Here is a 20,070-nt window from a genome sequence, read left to right on the forward strand (position 1 = left end):
TTGTCTTAAACTTTATTATGAGAGTGATGGCATCAAAACTACGGAGCTCCCCAAAGCTAATGACTAGGACTCGCGTCTTTTGCGCTTGACGTTTTGAACCTTAGTCTTGCTCATCAGCGAATTTCACACGGTTTCAGACACCAGTCACTGGTGTATAAAGTGAATGCCATTTCGAAAACTGTCGTGCTCGACCTGAACTTGCAACTGACCACAAGTGCATGCTCTTCTATGTATTTATATTTTCGAGCCAATTTTGTTGCTATGGCGGTTTTTAGATTTTGTGGTATCGAGTGCGACACTTTAGGCGTTCCTAAATGGATTCTCATATTGTTGTACTAGGTAAAGGGACAATTTCATCAGAGCAGTTAGAATGCTTTTGAACAAAACACCAAATATGGAGGTTTCGGTAGCAAGTAAGATTCGAAGTTCTGGAAGGGCTTTCGTCAATGTTTGTTGAAAAGCGAAGAAGCATGGCAGCGCTGCTTCTTTTTTGTGCGACATTATCAACGCTACACACCTGATAATCGGCCAGCAGTGACCTATCGGTTCAGTAAACTGAGTAATATATGAACTCACTTGATTGTCTGCCACCTGATTGAGGATTTTCACGTACAGGCTCCGGCAACCGAGTATACCGCGTCTCTCGGAAATTGCACTGCAAAAGGAATGCGGTAAAACACTTTTAAGGGTTGCAGAAACTGTTCACTAGTCAGTTTCATGCCCTTTTGAAATATGTTACTTAGTAATCTCCGATTTGGACTTATATGGTAGCTAGCACCAGTTGGCAAACTAAGGTCAGGTAAACCTGAGACTCAAATGAGATTTTAATGACAATCAGCCAAATGATATAAGCGATATACTAATTTGAGTTCCATGTTTGTTCATGCGTTAACACGATTTTAGTTTGTAAATAATTGTTTTGACTCACAAACAAATAGTTTGTTCTCGACACCGACCTAATATTATTTGAACCTGATGAGGTAAGCAAGTCCTTATCTGCTTATGGCTAATCGATGCTTCTGAGGAAATCTAAGAACCAGTGGAAATCGGCCGTAAATGTTTTGGCAGCTGGCTTCCCGATTACCTTGACTTGTGTGAAATAAGCTCGGCTGAATGAAATTGGTTCCCCGTGAACTTTTAAAATGCCCTCAGATGAGCTCGGAATACATTAAACTGATCTTGATGTTTTGTATAAGGATACAGTTAAAAACCGTATAATTTGACTAATATTTCTTTCAATCAATGATGCCAACGTGAGCATTAATCAATTTTACGTCCTGTTCTGCGACGGCTGCGAAGGCAAGCAGGTGGATGTCAACTGGTCACCGGATTATTCATAAAGAGAAAGAGTTATTAACTGGTACCATATTTGGTTAAATGTAGACAGCGTATAGATCTCCGAATCAAGCGCAGTGAAGACAAAAGGAGTATGTCTCATCATTTCGCTTTTTACTTCTCGGTAGATGCATATGTAGCCAAAACATTCGCGGCTGTCTGAATTACAGAACGACTGTCTACTAGATATTAGTACTAATAGCGTATGCAGTGTGGTACCACAACAATGGACACAGGGCGACACTGACGAAATGGCATCATAACTCATGGTTTACCTTCAAGTACTTACTAGTGTTTGAGGTTGGAGGACCAACTATAGTGAGGCAAGTCCTGTAAACCCAGCTCACTAAGGGCTGAAGTCATACTCCCCATAGCTACACCTAAAGTTTGAGGCCATGGTTGTCTTCGCTGTGTCGTACCGGCTGGTATGTTTAGGTTTGGAAGGCAACAACCGCTCTACCAGATATTGTCCAGAAACCTTATCAGTCATGTGTATGCTTACGACTCTTGAGTACCAGTATTTCATCTCACGGTTCAAGATCAAAGTGTGAAAGACACAGGTCACGAAACAGGATGATGCATTGACCAAGTAACCAACCCGGGTGATGGACAAAACCACACAATACGTTTGAAGGACAACAGTTGCACGCATCCCAAAATAAATCAACCTTCCGTAGGATATTGCACAGTGGTCTCACATGTTAAACCCTCACTTTTTACTAAAGAACCCATTTAATTCCAGTCCATCATGAATCATAATCATTACCAGTAGAGGGGACGGAAACTAAAAACAGTTAACAAAACGGAACACATCGACTGACATCTGACAATTTGATTTTCAGGCAATTTATCGTCGAAGACAGCACGCTGAGTTGAGAAGCACGAAGTTCAAGAAAAGTCAGAGTGATGCCTGTTTGTTGTGGTTATCTCAGGTCTGTTGATCGCTCCACTCCGTCACACTTTGCTTTTCTTGCCGTCATTATTACCATTACCAGGCTTCTCCTTTTTACAAATGAATCATTCCAAATTTACTGAAGCCTGCGAAATGTGTGCTTTACTCACAAGTAGTAAAAAGACTCGTTTGGAGGATTTTTCGTGTGATTCATTGATTTGTATTCACAGTGGCCGCACCCGAATGGTATATGAGAGTATTATGTAAGGGCTTGTGTCAATGTGAATCTTCCTCCAACCGATTCATAGAGTTATTTTCCATAATTTTGGGAGCACAGTCTAGTTTCGTCAAGATTTTCCTGATGTAAAGCGGTATTTTGTACATATTTCTCAAATTCGGATAGCAAACTATATAGTGTTTTGGTGATACTTTTGATGAAAGTGATGAGATGATAGTGAAAGTTTCTGTGACCTTTAATTTTGACACCATTTTTAGAGCTCGATTTCAGGCTGAAAGTTATATAGGAGATCATGCAAATATTTTTAAGTGCTCTGGTTAGCGCATGAACAGGTGCCGACGGGAAAGCAGTAGTTGACATGGTAGTCTAAACGGCGTTTGTGATACCGACCGCTGAGAGACAGTAAGTGGAGTTTCCTGCCACTTTTGTTTGGTAGTCGATGAATAGCTAGTTGAAGCTATAGAGGAAAACGTTGGTAGCTCAGGTGGCGTAGATGGTCGTTGATTTGTTCGCTGAGCTGGACAATTTGACTGCAAACGTTTCCACACCACTCGAGGTGACGTCATCAATGCGTTACCGGGGGCGTAATGGTGCGTAGCGATGGGTTGGTTGTCGTGCCTTGTCAGCAACTTCACCATTCTTCTGCCATAGTGCCTTGCTAGGGCCCAGGCCTGTGGATGGTCTAGTACCGGTCTGTGATTAGTACTGGGTGGCAGCACGTTCCTACGTAGGCATTCACGGAGGAACTGTAATTGTGCACGTGTAGAGGCTTGTCAACAGGCGATTTACCAGCAACGAGCTTCTTTGAGCGTTGTACGCCCGAATCGGTATTCTATAGAGGAATATATTGGTGGCTCAGGTAGTGTAGATGGTCGTCGGTTTGTTCGCTGAGCTGGGCTGAGCTGAGCTGAGCTAAGCTGATCTGGGCAACAACAACTAACCCATCGCTACGCACCACTACGCTCTCTAACAACGCACTGGTGATGTCACCTCGATTGGAGATGAAACTTATGCAATAAAATTGCCCAGCTCAACAAACAAACCAACGACCATCCAGTTGCAACTTTTTATACGAAGACCAAACTAGGATGCTGTGATTATGGGTAGTCGTGGCAACAGTCACAAACACAACAACAGTCGCTCGCAAACGAACTTTGATCTGGTGGATCACCGTATCTTTATCAAATCGTTATACACTGAGTAGGTATCCATCAAATCGTTACACATTCAGTGTGATACATGCCAGGTTTACCTACTCCTACCTATCCTAATTAGCTCATAATAGATTATTCTGAATTTATGGTTACGGGGTTATCGAAATTGAAACGTTACTCTCTGAAACTTTGAACCGTCCCTCAGTCTCGTGAGAAAATCACATATATGTGCTCCTCGTTTAAGTTTAATCTATCTGCTGTAGCGTTTTCGTTACGCGGAACTGTTTCATATTCCGACCGGTACGTCCTTCTAAGTCAAATATAGCAGTAAATCTCGCGGTGAAGTTTAGCCAAGAAGCTTAGACTCTTTGGTGGATGAACATGCCACTTTCATTAATATTCTATGTATATTCACGTGCCCACTGATTAATCGATAAGCATCTATTTTATGGGTTAATAAACCATATGATGCACGTGACCTCTCGCATGCACTTTACTCGCACACCTTCCAACTACTCACAGGGTTGAGGTCACCTCAGTATTGATTTTTAAAAATGTCACAATCGATGGCTTAAAAATCCACATCTCGTGTGACTGAATTCAGCAGAACTTTTGTGTTAATATTTTGAACGAGTTTCAATACATGGACAAAACTGCGCTATAATCGTAACCTGACGACGTTAGACTTGGAGAGTGGGGTGCCATTTCCTTACATATTTACGGAAAAAAATTGGTTCTTGGAAGTCTTCAGGTCTCGAATCGCTAGGTTGTCGACTACCGTTAACACAAGGCGTGGCGGTGAGCAAGCGTTCAGCAAAGCACGTAAAACACGCCTCTAACAAAAGGCCAGCTACTTGCCTCAGTCCCTAAAATACTCGGAAACAACCAGAAACACTTCAAGTTTCATCATATCCAGTTCGATTGTGGCAAAGACTAAATGGAGAATTGATCATCCGATGTTCTTTAAGGGGTTCAATACCTTTTCAAATAACCTCAAGTGTTTTTTACCAACGCCGATACAGATTTGTTTTAGCACCAGTTTTGTCCAACAACCTAGCTTAAACACTTTCGTCTGAGCATTTACATATGAGGCTATTCAAAATGTTCCTCGTGATCAAAATAGAACTAAGCTGATTACGCGTCGAAATAATGCCATTGCATTCTATTTAGTTCAAATACTAGAATTTCAACACCAGCTTTAACTGTCTTACAAATATCAACTGTAATCCATGCCCTGCAGGTTCTGGTTTATTTATTATTGAATCTTTAAACATCGAGGTTCTGGTAACTTCATTTGCATGTTTCGATTAAACGACTGAAGTGCAGCAAGTAATATGCATTGTGTTCTGCGTGGTTTTAGAAAAAGTTCGATTCGACTGTCTTCAAAATAATCCCAACATTATGCAGTAGTATTTCAAGTCTGAGTGAGTTCAAAAGGTGGGGAAGCACAAAGCAAAATCGCGAACTTGGTGTTTCAAAAGGTTATTATATTTACCAGTAGATAAAGTCTAAGATTCCAAGAATTTATGTATCATTATCTGAAGACATGTGTGGGTCATAAACCTGCACAAGACAGCTACTACTGGTTTCACCAAGGTTGAATTCAGTTCAAACAGCCGGTTCACTGATTCTACACAGAATAAAACTACTTCCCTGATATCTGCAAGCTGAATGTCGCCGAGCTGGAAACAAACGACTTTTCCTATATCGACCGCGTCTACAACCTTCGTAAGCCATCCTGGTTTATCCTGGCAGAAAGCATACCTCCGAAAAGGTGGAAAATTGAAAAAACAAATTGCAGTTGCCACCGAAGCACGCTGATCATCTAAAGTAACCAAAAGTCATTCAGACTGGCAGAACATGAAACGCTGACTCCCGTTTTCGTTAATGAGGTTACGTAATGGTGTGAACATGAACCAATAAACTGAAAGACCACTCTCTAGGTTCATCACTCGACAGGTGGTCCATGCATTCGGTTCGTAGAACCTTGAATGACAGAAACACACGAATTAGACCATCAATAGTTCAATAGTGCACGACGCAACGGGAAACCTCTATATTTCTATCGATTACAGTAAGGCCAAGTGTTGGATATAGTCCCAAAGAATCGTTCAGCTGTAGCACCCTTTCGGTGCCTAGCTGCCATGCCATAAGAAGGAGACACGAGGGTTGGGAGACTGCCAGGTTGCCCAAACCTAGACAGGGGAAGTCGATTGGCGGAGGTCGGGTTCGAACCACGAACCTTACGGCTTACGGCCAGAAAATTCGCGCTCAACCACTTTGCCCTAACTAGCCCGCCTCTTACCGCTTACTTGAGTGTGGTTTCTACAAAAAACAATCTCTTTGAGATACAAACTACAAATACAACCATCATTCTTCAAAATGATCGTAAAGGAAATATTTCCATACTCGTGTAGTTGTCTTCTCCAAACTTTATGGATTTGGCTGCTTGGGAATCGAATGATCCAGTTTTCTGACGGTGGGCAGCCAATAAGCAACATCTCGGAGTCAGTTTCCGAGACGCTCAAATCTGCATTCGAATCTGATTCTGAAACGGCAACCGCCTTCTGATGGTTTTCTGACACCGGATTCATGGCAGATGATGGTGTTATCAAGTTTTGGAAACTGGCAAGTTCCATTTTTTTCTTCATACGAGCGGCACCCTCGTAAATCCAAAGTTGAGATAGAGGTAAGACGTATTGAAATCTGGCGAGAAAGTGAGTACTTCGTTTGCGAATAGACGATTCTGTGATAAACAGATGTGTGGAAGTGAGACCGATGGTTGACTTTCTAAAGTTGTCATCGTGGAGTTCTGTACTTCCATCCGACCATCCAAGCGGGATCTAGACAATATAAAACAGAATCCAATACACCGTACTTTGAGAATACACAAAATACCACGGTTGTGAATGAGCTGTCATACATTTATGGTAGAATTTTCATCCACTAGTTGTGGAACTAAAAACAAAAAAGTTGTCCCAAATAGAATAATCCTTCAGCAGTGGCCTTCTTCCAACAACCCCATTCAACCTCAAGTGTCACTTTGCTCAAACCTGGACAGCCGCGACAGAACGACTGGAACTGGTTTCGAGTACCTGATCTCTCAGTAGAGAAACCTTTTCTCGATGCCCCTCCGCCAACTGGCTGTATCAGTTTCAAAGACGTTTTGAAAAATCCATATTTCCTAACTTTGGTGAGTCAAGACGCCACCATTTCTGTATTTCTATACCATAATCAGGTAATGATTGTCACCGGCAGATGCAAACTAAGTAAGATTATGCCCTAGTTTAACTCTCAGAAAAGTCTCCACTTCACCATGATTACCGGAGGTTTGTGAGCACGTTTCATTTAGTCAAAAGCAATCATTACCGAAATATCATAATGGTCATGAAATACGGCAGTTTTTCTTAAACCTGTTTATTTTACTTGTCCACGTGTTATGAATAGTCATAAGATTTTTGCTTCACTTTGGTTTAAATCCTCGCTAACTTTAATAAACAGCAAATTGGCTAGCCACCAGACTGCATACATATCTAGTACTTGATTCTCTCGCGGTGAGTTGGGCCTTCAACCAGAAAATGAAAAGAATGAAGTGGGATCTTGGTATTCTGACATACACGAAGTATGTAAACCTTGTGATCTCTGAGAATCATGCTACGGTCCGGACAAACGGTTCCAATCTCAACCAACAAGAGGCTCAATTGGGTCGAAGGCTCTAGTGTGGCTACACCTTCAGGAATTTCTCCACGTACTTTCTAGAAGTGAATGTCAAATTAAAATGTCCATGGAACATCGCAAAATCTTTGATCAGTGTGTTCTTTGTAAGCGTGGTTAGTGCATCAGTACACCACGATGGTGTCTCCTCGTTTGGAAACGAAATGTTTGGAAGTTAATTGACAAGCTTGGTCAACAGTTCAGCAACCACCTGATCAACAAACAATAAAGGCACCCGAACTATCATTATTTTGATACATTGCTTGCGAACTCTCAAGGGCTATCTTCGATGTCCGGAGGCAAATTGTGTGGGAGTTTTTCTTCGACATTTTCAAACTGCCTGACCTGTCAGTAATGAACCAATGAGCATCCTTAAGAGTTCCGAAATTCTTAATTACAGGCCTTGATAGTGTTCCCAAAGGGCAACATAATTCCACCTAATGGAGATCATTCCCGATGGGAAACCCGACCGATAAAATCACCTTCAAGGACTACTGAAACTCCATCGAAGCAAAATTAGCTGTTCCTAGGTGTTTACATTACTCCTAAAGACACGTGGAAACGACTGAAAGGTCGTCGATTCAGAAGAATCCGAAAAACTGAATCTACCGATTGCTTTACTAGGATTGGTGTCAATTCCCTGTAGTCCAATGATCTTGTTTAGTAAAGCCACATGCATACTAGTGCGTCAACAAACTGAACACACGATAAACATCTAGGTATTCACTTCTGGTTTTTTGAAACAAAATACAAATAAGATGGTGGGTCCGTAGAATGTGGTGTAGTTAAGGTCCAAAGTACTACTCAACATTCTGTTTGACAGTGCGAATGCAACTTGCACAGTTACCCTAGGCTGTGTTCACCAGACGTCGGTCAGTGGAACATCCTAGTAAGAGAGAATTTCCAGCAGGCACGTAGGCACCCTGCATCATAGCTCGAACAGTTATCGGATTACAAAGACGCTGCTATCATCACTAATCTGAACATCTTCATGATGGCAACCTTAAAGAGGACTACAGAAGAAGAAAAAAGATGCAGGAAACTTCTAAACTGTGGCTGTCAATGGCATATGGATGTCAAGTGAACACGGGCAATATACTTGTTGACGGACCGGATACAATGGGACAAGCGGATAGCACTGAAAATACTTTGATAGACTGATGCATGTATTTTCGGTCATTTTTGTCACCATATGTCTAGCGTGATCAATGAAACGTACCTTGAAATTCAGAATTTTTTCCTCCCGATAAATCTTTTGTAACTCTTTGGTCGCTTGCATCGGTCTTTCCAGTTCAGGAACGAGCTGCGCCAATGCGTTTTCCGATTGGCTGTTTGACGGCAAGAAATAAACGAAAGCCGATTGTTTGGAGGGGGTACTTAACCAGTTCGAATAATAGAAACAACTTGTTTGTCCTTATCTCCACTAACATGTAACCAGAATTATTTGGGTGGATAGCTCCATTACTGAATAGGCCAAACTCTTGTTCGATAGAGGCTTTGGGTTAAGTGCAGCGCCATATCAAGATTAACCGATCCAGGTTCGCTTTCCCTAGTTAAAAGGGTCAGTAAGCCAAACAACGGGATCCAGTCATAATTGATTTGGTGAACAACTGTGAGAAAAGCACTGTCCTACTGTCTATACGGCTACACAGATAAGCATAAGCGGTTTGGTAGGAAAACAATGCTCAACTACTGTTCATTCAGTTAGAATGAAACAGATTATCCCGCCCAGTGAGTTGTCCTCAAAATAGACCTTCCGGTTTACTTCCAAGTTAAGGTATGTGGCGTTCAGGAGTCCACTCGCAGAGAATACCACTATCGTTGTCTTCGTGATGCAAACTACCATCCCAACAAAGACCAGGATGTGAAATTCGTGCACTTAAGGACTTCGAGACCAATCAGATCTGTGAACGATGGGATGAAATCAACACATATGTGACACAATCATTACGATGTCTCTCCTCTGTGAAGCATACCGTTTGTACGAGGTCACATTTACCTTATGCCTCGTGATCTTTTGGGCAGGTCTCTTGGGAGAGACCAGACATAAAAAAAGACCACCTCTGATGAGGTCTTGTAGGTGGTTCATAGATCTGGAAAAACTCCACTAAAACTTATTGCTGTAGAAATAGCAGTTGGAAAGGGGTTTTAAAACTTGCTGTTGTTAAGGGTGGCTCTTATTATACTCTAGACCTCTCTTGACTAACCGCCCTAGGAACCATCTCTTTTGTGGGTCAGTCTCCTCTGTGAGGCGGTGCACTGGTGAAAAAATGCATAACTGGTCAAATATGGTGTTCCCTGTTGCTTTCTTCAGGGAGAGACAGATACGATTTTATAATCCGCTTCTGAAAGTCAGTGTAATATAGAAACATGAAATACACTATGGCTTGAGGTTGCTACACCATATGCGTTAATATTGTCACCTGCCAAACACAGATTTAGATAGCCTTCATCATTGAACAGAACATCCCATTCGGAGTGAAATATTTACTATGGAGCAACATACAAGTTCGCGCCCAAGCTAGAATCTCGTGTGATCGCAGTTAGCGTTTGTAGGGTGGTGACTCCCCCCCCCTCCCCAAGAAGGTTTTCACTCACTACGTAAAGGTAACCATTATAAGGGGATATGCTTACATCACAAACGCTAAAAAGGTGAGCCAGAGAAATATTAAACTAGCTTTACCGAAACTTGGGGTGCGTACAATATTTGTTTCTCGGACGATCGATTAAGTACATTTTCTGTATCTGTATGAGGGGCTTCCCTCCAACTAAGACTAGTTCAACCATTACCATCAAGTTCTCTTTGTTCTGAGTGGGAGGATTGTGCATTTCAAGACTACAAAGATGGTTTCATTCGGTAATCGGTCTATTGATGTCGTTGCATAAAAACTCGGGTAAAGCTTTATGATAACAGGAAGAAACTGCATTTTTATTGTATACTGGCCGTATTTAAGTTAGTAACTATTAGCTGACCGTCCATGTCCTATCTTTGACATATTAGTGCAACTACTAAGACTTTTGGTATCCAGCTGTCGCAAGCCATCAAGTTTTTAGGAATTGTGTGATCCGATATGACCGAACAGCTGCTAGCATTCATCTAATATGTATGGTGGACACAAGTAAACGTTTCCTCCCATGACCATTTGTTTCAATAACCGCTAAAACCAGATCTGTTGAACGATATCAGTGTAAATTGAATCTGACAACATTCTCTCCCCTCTTACAAACAGCCCATTTACGTATAAAGAGCTTTCGCGTAATTCAAAGAGGCCTACATTAAATTTTTAAGTATCCACAGCCCGCAATGATGCTGCGGAATTCGACAAGCGAAACCTGAAAGGGTATGCGGTATGCACCCGCAATTTTCAAATTTCATCTGTTGCAGCTTAACCTGTATAATCAAGCGAACAAGACCAGTACACCCATATGTGTTGCTCAGTTAGATGAGCATCCGATGAGTACCGGATAACCCTACTTTTTGTGCATATGAATCAGGGGACATGCTTTCAGCCACTAGTCAGATGTCATGAACCCAAATTAGAAGGATGTCATTGTCGCACTCGTCTGTACATCTGAAAGTTTCACAGTATACATGATCCACTGAACCCGATAACTGGTGATACTTGCTAACAGTTCAACCATCGAGCAACATATTCTCGCTTCAAACGATGCAACATTTTAAGACCTTGCACCGCCACAAAAAACTGAAATTAATGAGGTGTCGAATTACCTTAATTGGCAGCAAAAATACACCGCAACGGCCGAATCTAACCAAATTTCTCTGATTTGACTATTTCAGTAAGACCTTGCTAATCAATTCAACAGCTGCCTGGATATAAAAACCGACTGTGCAAGGGATTGATATGTTTTAAATGACAGACATCACCTCCGTTGCACGTGCATGCAACCCCCAGCACTTCAGTTACTCATATTTAAGCGAACCCTTGGCTTGAACCCTAAATATCTTGAAATACAATCCCTTCCTCTTCACAGGTTCTCAGACAGACTTGAAAGCAGCGTAAGAGTTGGTCATTTAGTCAAGTAAGTCGTCAGCGCACTGAAAACACTGACAAACAGATATAGCAAAATTGGTAATCAGATTGTCCATGTAAATTACAATATATCCCTCTCAGGAAGTGTATCGGTCAACAAACGCTTCTTCATTAGTATTCCTCAATTGCAGGAGAACACAAGACGACCGGGCATTCATGGTTGTTGACTTGGCAGTTCGATTGCAGATGTTTCCTCAATGCACCGACAATGTCTCCTACATTAGCGGCGAAATGTTTGAAATCCAGCTGCCTATCTGGGCGAATAGAACAACAATCGAATAGCGCAGCCGAGCTACCTGCATCCCGAAGCATCACCATCAAAGAGGAACACGTTCAGGACATGAAAATGAGGCAGCATATGTGGTAGTTATCAAACCACTGTGCTGGTTATTTTTTCCTTCAGGAATAAAACTCTTCACAACTGCGACAGATGCGCAACAGCCTGTAACTCAGTTCAACGAGTCATCATCAAGACTCGTAAAGCTGACTAATGCACTGGGAAACCGCTGGTTGCAAAAGCAGCTTGAGAAGGCACTTAGACAAACTAACGGGATTAACGTACCCCGCGGCATACTATTGATGCTACTGTCTGTTGTTGTGGAATGTAAGTAGCTCGGGTGCGTTGTTTGGTTGCTGGTCTGCCAAGCTAGTGGAATGTACTCGGGTGCGTTCTTTGGTTGCTGGTCTGCCAAGCTATTGTCTGAGCTTGGCAACTGAGTTAAAGATGAACAGATTTCGTTTCATGAAGTTCCCGTGCGATGTGCGTGAAATCGCTGAATTCACAGTTGGAAGCTATTGATAATTTTACATTAACGATTACCGGGAAAAGTTAACACCTTCTAGAAGAGCAGGGAGTATCCATTTGGCCAGGACGTTCTGCTCGTTACATTCGGTACGCATACCTGGGATTGTCTAATGAGCTTGATAGCTGAACTTTCCGTACAACGGGACGAGCGCATGACCCGTTTGTAACAGGTAGCATCACAGGATTTACAACAGTGTATGAGCTCAACGCTGATGATTTCAGATTTACTAGTCAGTGTTACGGAGATTTTCTATGATTCTGAACACAGTCATTCAATGCAAGTCCAGCCGCATAGCCCGGGTTCTTGGAGGATCACAGCCTAAGAAATATGGTACTCCCGTTTCTCATAGAGGAAACGATGGGCGTTTAGTTCCGCAGAAGAGACGCCACGGGACACCGCAGTGGGTGGGACTTGCCACTGTAAGGAATATAAGATTGTAGAGGTATATAATGGAGACTGTATTTTCACCAGTTGTTCCATTTCAAGGATCATGGTCGCCTCCATCCGCGCATCCTCGAATTCAACACGTAACTGCAAAGTGGATTATTCTGCCTTCCTCCAAGTTTCTCATTATACCACGCGAGCTTGCTAATTCTGTAACTGTTCACTGCAGACAAAGCTTTCTTAGAATGTTGCGAAACAGACCAGTTGTCAAGTAGGCTATCATTCAGTTATATACAAACGGACTGGTTTGTTAATCTACGCGTTGCAAGATACGAAGATAGGGACAATTTCATCCAGCTTCGAAATTATCATACAGGATTTTCATACACGCCTACCAGGTGACAAGTGAAGAATACGTCAACATCAGTTTATCAAAAAACTTATGCTTAGCACTATCTACCAATTTTCTACGGAACAAAATGTATGCGATTTTGATGGCACAATGGCAATTTAGTAGTATCCCGTGTCCACTGCAAAAAAATTATACTTCCAAACGGATCACATCGGAAGGATGACATTAAATGTAAGCAGACCTAACAGATTTCTTGAAAACATAGGCAGTCCTCTTAGAGGTTATCCAAGTGTTACGTAGGATTTTGGATCTTGTCAGTTTCGTCGAAAGAAACTGAGCACGATAAAGGGACCAGGTCCCATGGTTGATCCCTATTCGGAGGTACACTGTATAGTAACGGGAAATGTAGGAGTCAGTATCAACAGATCATGCTCAGTGAACAGGTAGCTACAAAATCATAACATGGCATTCAACCTAAGGCAGCTAAACCATTACATACATGACGGTGAGTTACAGCTGGAAGCTTGCAAAGTCCGGATCAGGCATTACAAAACAGACTTACTGCCACGAAAGCGGTTCGCTTTTGATTATCCACGCATTGGTTACACCCGTCTTGGAAAGTGAGGTTCCGTTCTGCGTTTAGATGTGAAAAATACGAGAAACCAAGAGAGTAAAACTTCATGAGGTACTGACTACCACACCAACTGTATCGATCTGCTGTGATGAGAACAGTACAAAACTACCAACCAACGGTATTGTTGAAAATGGGTCATTCTGTGCAGAGGCCAATGTATCTAGCTACATTACATATGGACGGATGGTGTAGTGGGGGGTGCAAGGCACACATTATTATATCTGCCTCGTTAAGTGATCAGTAGAAACAGTAAGAAAATCCACACAGATGTATAACATGTGCTATCGGACAAGTATGCGGTGCTGGTCAATGCTTCTTAATGCTAATGAGTCATTATTGCGTTCGACCATTGTCTGGCAACATTTGTTCCATTGGTCTTATAGCCTTGAAAAATTTCCCTGGTTGGAAGATTCTGAGTGTATCCAGAGGTTAGTGTTAGTGCGTAATGCCTCCACAGAAAAAAATTTTCTTATGTAGGGATGGGAGCAAGTAAGAAACATAGCATGAATGTTTGAACATTCACAGATGGCTATGCTGCTCATGCAACAGCCCTTTAATTTAAAATATTGACTGTTTGGTATCCCAGTCCTGTTTCGATAATACGCTACCAAAAGTCTTACACTACTAGGTGAATACGCACAAGTGCAGTACCCACAATGGTTCACTTTCGGTAACATATTAAATCAAATATACTGTTTAAAGCGTTTCAGGATGCCAGAAAGATTTTTAATGTGACTGTTATCTGGCTTGACAGAATTTAGAACAGAATTGATTGGGGAAACCCAGTGTTTCCTAAACTACGTGATTCGATAAGTAATCAATACTGATGATACTTGTTCGGGTTCCCGAATACCTGACTATCAAATAAAGAAGCCAGTACTCCTGCTGTTTGAAATAAGAGGGTTTAAAGGAAAGATTATGCGCCATTCTGGGGTGTTGAACATGAGCAAACATTCCCCTCCAATGGCTATTTTCGGTGGTCTAAGTCAACATCACTATTTTCGTCGACTTGGCATGAGATGACCCTCAAAAATGAAGGGATAAAGTTGTGTGTTATCTTATCAAATGCTAAGGTTACACACCCAATTCAGCGAACACTATAGACCGATCGCCACTTGAGCGGTTTTACCGTCTTTTCTAGACTTCTCCGAATAAACGTCTTATGTCAGTCGTTTCGGTTTAGGCATTTTTAGCATTCAAGCAAATGAAAAAAACACTTGGGACTGGTGGAGAAGGTTCAGTCTCACAAAAGTTTGAAATCTACTAGTTTTTTCTGAAATTCTCCTGAGGCGCTTAGTTTATGCTTCAGTACTGATTCTAATGAAATTCTCAGAGATATGATCAGTTTCAGGCAAGATGAGATTAGCAAGTTCATAACGAGTAGGAATGTACTCATAAACGTAGAGATAGAAGTAGTGATGAAAGTGAACATGTTTTGAAGTTGTTATCCAGTCACTTTTGATCTCAAGCTGCTGTCTTGTGGCGGTAGTCTGACTTGGATACCGTGACGGTAACTGTGGTCAGAACTCAGTTATTGGATTTCCATCCACGTCGATAAGTAGCAGTCTAACGGAAAACCGAGAATTCCCTGATACCGGGAATCATATACCGAGGTGGCCCGTGATCTGTAAAGTCGTACTGTTCTTTGTGACAAAACTGTGAGCACAATAAAAAATTTCGCAGCTAAGCAACAACAGCGATTCTGTCATTTCTCAGATGGGGAGGCTATGTTCGAAAAAGTCATTCTCAAAACTTCAAGCGTCCAACTGTTGACCACAACCACACACTGTTTTGAAAGCCCCATTTGGGAGCCAGAGCATAAGAATTCAGAATGTTCCGTTTTGGCTCCTGCGTCCCCGGGGTTTTGTGAGATGGCGCACTGCTGACAATTCCCAATAAAGATGAAACAGCTCTGTGGAGATTTCGTCCTGTTAGTGAGGCTAATCTATGCTGAAAAGCCAATGAGCATTTTACAGCTGTATCAACCTTATTGGGAGCAGCCAGTCAACACGTGTGACCACGTGATGTGGATCCCGTGATTGCAGGATGAGCGGCGCTATATCCTGTCTAAGTCTCAGCTCTCTTCACCTCTGATCAGCTGCTCGTGGCCAAACAGTAAAGTATTCAAACTACTAGCCAGGAGGTCGTAGGTTCGAAACTCTCCGGAGTTTCGTGAGATGCGCACTGCTGTTGATCCCTAATAAGGATGAAGCAGCCGTACAGTGCTCTTCATATTCCTAACAACTGAACATCTATACGTAGCTTATAGGCTTTTCAGTTTAGATTGGTTTAAATCACAGAACGAAATACCAGTTAGAACTATCCCAATCTTCTCACTATCAACAGTCTATAAGTATCTCAAAGGAAGAATAATTTCAAGAAAATGAAACTTCTATCTGAACGCACAAACTGGTATCTCAATTCATCATAATCTCTAGTCCGGGTGCGGATCTCTGCAACTGACACTACCAATTGCATGATCGCTACAGCAGTGATTCAGGATCGTGTCTCTACCCCTGTCCTCTTCAGCTCCTAACATCTATCAACTCAGAGGTGTTTCGGAAGTCAATTCGACATTGGCCGGATGGTTAGTTATTCAATATTAAGCTCTTTCAGGACAACCAAACACCGCTTTTTGTGAGCAACTACCCTTTACTTTTGCATTCTCGAGCGGATTTCAAGTGGCCGATTACGCAATCTCACTCTGACACTTGCATTTTGGCCTGTGGTGCTGAGCTCGCAAAATAAAACACTGAACACTCAAGTGACTGGTTGTGAGACAGTGTGCTTCATGGGTTTCCGTTATCTCGATAGTACACCATTCACAAACCTAACGCTCAATAGTAACTGAAACCCGAAATTCGAGGAGCAGCAGAACATCCAACTGCCTTCGGCAACACATTCGGTGCATCAATCGCCTGATTCCAAGATCGTATTTAAGCGAGCTGCTGAGCTGTCTTCACTACGCGACGGCGGTGGCATGTTCAGATGCTCGATCGATTTCAATTAAGGCGTCCACGCAAAACGGTTAGGCTGAGTTCTTAGCACCCAATTTCTCCGAAAAGTGGGCATACTATAATTCAATATAGTCTGATACTGGGGGTATGCCGCTTCGTAAAATCGCAGAGAATTCCGACCCAAGATAAACCTCCTACAGTCTGTTGAAAAGAGAGTCCGAAATTCGGGACACAGGAATTTACGCTACTAGAACAGCCTTCAGGTGACTCAGGTAACGGCAGAAAAGCCTTCGGGTAAGTTTGAAAAAACGATATCTTCTAGATTAGATCTTGAGAGAGTATATCAGTAGACAGAGGAAGCTGGAAAGCGCAAGCGTCATAAGCTTTGTAGCACAGTGCATCCCAGCATCCCGGCAAGCCACTGAAGGTAACTTATTCTCTTACTGGATTATATGGAATTGTGAAGCAAGACTCAAGTGTACTAGTGGGAGTGGGTTTCTGGTCACCAGAACCTACCAGTTCATCTGATAAACACTTGGTTCCGTTTTCAAACCAGTGTCACTACCACACTCGTCCTAGACAACATCGTTACGTGTAGGTTCAATGACCTCACTCACAATTTTACTCCCTGAGGTCTAAACTGGTCCCAAAGACTTGCGTTTAGCACCGCATTTGGTTGTTGCAAACCACATGTCCACAACTGCTCAGGCTTTCAGCAGTTCAAATGTATCTGATCTGCATGTGCGATTCATGACAGCCATTATTTCAATGGACATTTATATATAATGTTCGGTAATCTTTGGTTTGTTGTGTAGACATTTGTGGCACGTTAGCGGCACTTGAAATGTGTGTATAATCCAACAAATCTTCTGAGAACCACGAGTAGCTTCCAGTTTGTTGCTCGCTAAGGGGATCAAAAAAAACTAGCGGTTCTTATATTAGCTGCATCGAGTGTATTCCTGAAGCTGGCATTTAGACAATTCCACAGCAATGCACATTTGCTCCATTCCAGGATGGATAGGGCCCCACCTTCTAGTTTCGCACTCCTGATGCTAATCGCTTAACAAGGCTAGTGTCAGTAGTTCCATTACACTGCGAAGCATAGATGAATGCTTTATTTACCTAAGCAGGCGTTGGGATATCATTTTCCACATTTTGGCTCCATTTTCGGTGGAGTCCTACTACATAATTTTGAGCTAACTGATCGGCTAACTATTTCCCGTAATTTGTGACAATGCATATTTTCATTCTGCACAGTCATTCTACGTTTTTGGTTCAGCTTCTTGGGAATAGCTTTAGTGTGTTTGTCTCGGCACCCTAAACTCTGCACGAGCAGCTGAGCTGCCCACTCAAGTAACGCCTTTCTATTCTGTTAACACTTTTCGAGTTCCTCGTCCGATGTGATGTTCAAGGTAGTAAAAATAACGATCAGTGATTAGGAGTTTTCATCAGATTCACTCAAACGATAACAATGCGATGAGAACCGCCGTAAGGAACACGGTACTAATAATTTCATGAATTACCCGGAGAGACTGGGGATCAATTAGAGGCGCGCATAGGTTGATTTCCCCTCCGTTTATTGGCCATAAACCTTAGCCAGAACAGGGACCGCGCAAGACAATCCTACATAATGGTAGTGTTGAGACATCTAGGAAGTTTACTGTAGATTTCATCCAGTAGGTTAAGCCAGTCTACGCTGAAAAACCGAGCATTGTACAGCTTTTCCATCCTTTGCTGAGGCCCCTAATAGGGCGCTTTGAGTCAAGTGTACGTTTGACGTTCCAAATAGAAAAAGGAAAAACTGGGCTCGAGAATCTACAGTGCTATTGACATGAAGGTGAAGAAAATTGTCTAACAAAAGTCAATTGTTACGTTCGTGGCATCAGCATGTACGCAAATCTGCCACTGACCAGCACAGTGCGGACCAGGCAACTGTTAGCGGAATGTTAGTTCGGTAATATGGGTCGCTTCTTCGTGGCTATTATTGTGATTCTTATTGATGATACGATTACACGGAAATCACGACAGAACAACTCAGAGCAGGCCCACCAACAGGGCACGGACACGCATTGGGAATCGGGTCGAGGACACACACACGCATGTTAATATCCCAAAGTCGGACGGGGCGGCCCCAGTGGCAAAGTGATTGGCAGGTACGGAGGCGTAAAGAGGTGGTGATCAGAAGCAGAAGAGTATAGTGAACAAGTGAATACAGGAAAAATCATGATTTCAAGTTAGATTGAATATGCTTAGTAGGAAGAACGTTGCAGTTTCGAGAACCCACTAAGGTTTCTTGAGGTGCGCACTGCTGATCATTCCCGTTAGGGATAAGACAGCTGGAAACTAAATAAATTAATAGTAATGATAATAACAATAATGGCTCCAGCTTTGACAACCTTTCGGTGCCTAGCTATCACGCCATTGGAAGGAAGGACGAGGAAAACGCGATATCCAAGTCCAGACAAGAACAGTCGAGATTCCGGGGTTGGGTTCAAATCGCGGATCTTCTGGTCAGTAAATTTGTACCTCAGCCACAGAACTATTTGGAGCTCAAAACAGCTGTACAATGCTTCTTGGTTGTTCAGCACAAACTTACTTCACTTAGGGATGGAATTTACAGCTTAAACTTCTTACAGCGTCAGACGGTCTGACGTGAGAATGACATGTTCTTTGAACATACGTTTTCAATATTTCAACAGCTTTTCTCGTGCCCTGAACTCACGTGCCAGTATATTTTACCTTTCTAGCGGTCGATAAACTTGCGTGGTTTCACACACGCATGTGCATCATTCCGCCCGCGAAAGTCCTGCTCTAATGTGGGTTAGCGATTTGACAGAATGCATTCCTTTGTATGTTACAACTGTTACCATAACCACAACTGTACTGTCAGTAAAAAGATAGCTAATCTATCATCAACCTCATCGCGATTCGGTCATTGCCCAATAAAAATAATCGCACTTTCGAGGTGTGAAATCATACTAATTCCAAAGGTTCATGCACTTTAAGCTTTGAATACCCGATGGATTGAGAATGAAACGTGAGCCAGATAGTACACTTTGTCAAACGGCGAATGAATACGATCAATATCTTGACCACTGCAGTGTGATGTCATCCAATTTTTGTTAGATCTTTGTTTCTATCTATGTGGTTCAGCTCCTATTGGTGAATCCACGTGTTTCAGGGAACTGGATCATACTTGCAGTAGCATACTTATTCACGGTTTCTTTTTTGGTTGCACTTGACTGTCAGAGTTAATTTGTCGTCTGATTCTCAGCACCCCTAAATCAAATGAAACTGAATTACTCTCTGTGCTCAAGAGGTACCGTCTTATCCACAAACAACCTTAGACTTGACTGCCTATTCTATAAATAATCCATAAGCCCCTTAACTGCGGGACAACAATCTCTGGTGTAATTGTACCCACAACTGTCCAACAAAAATCACTGACTTTTGGGGAGAGGAACCGTTAAAGACAGGATGGACGTTCTCCTCAAGGAAGTACTTACGAAGAGAACCGGAAAGCTGCGTGGACTTTTACATAGATAAAAATTC

At 42.3% G+C, this 20,070-nt stretch overlaps 1 protein-coding gene across 1 annotated transcript in view; it reads right to left on the reverse strand.

Annotated features, from left to right (window-relative positions):
- T265_02644 (hypothetical protein) overlaps window positions 1-20,070 on the reverse strand; it is a gene marked incomplete at both ends in the record, with an annotated part of 80,433 nt that overhangs the window by 23,486 nt on the left and 36,877 nt on the right. Inside the window, 4 exons of the mRNA XM_009166942.1 lie at window positions 577-655; window positions 6,029-6,462; window positions 8,553-8,661; window positions 13,490-13,560. Of these exons, the coding sequence (XP_009165206.1) occupies window positions 577-655; window positions 6,029-6,462; window positions 8,553-8,661; window positions 13,490-13,560 (693 nt within the window). The remainder of the gene's footprint in view (window positions 1-576; window positions 656-6,028; window positions 6,463-8,552; window positions 8,662-13,489; window positions 13,561-20,070) is intronic.

This window comes from Opisthorchis viverrini (assembly GCF_000715545.1).
Source record: "Opisthorchis viverrini unplaced genomic scaffold opera_v5_33, whole genome shotgun sequence".
Classification (NCBI taxonomy): Eukaryota; Metazoa; Platyhelminthes; class Trematoda; order Opisthorchiida; family Opisthorchiidae; genus Opisthorchis; species Opisthorchis viverrini.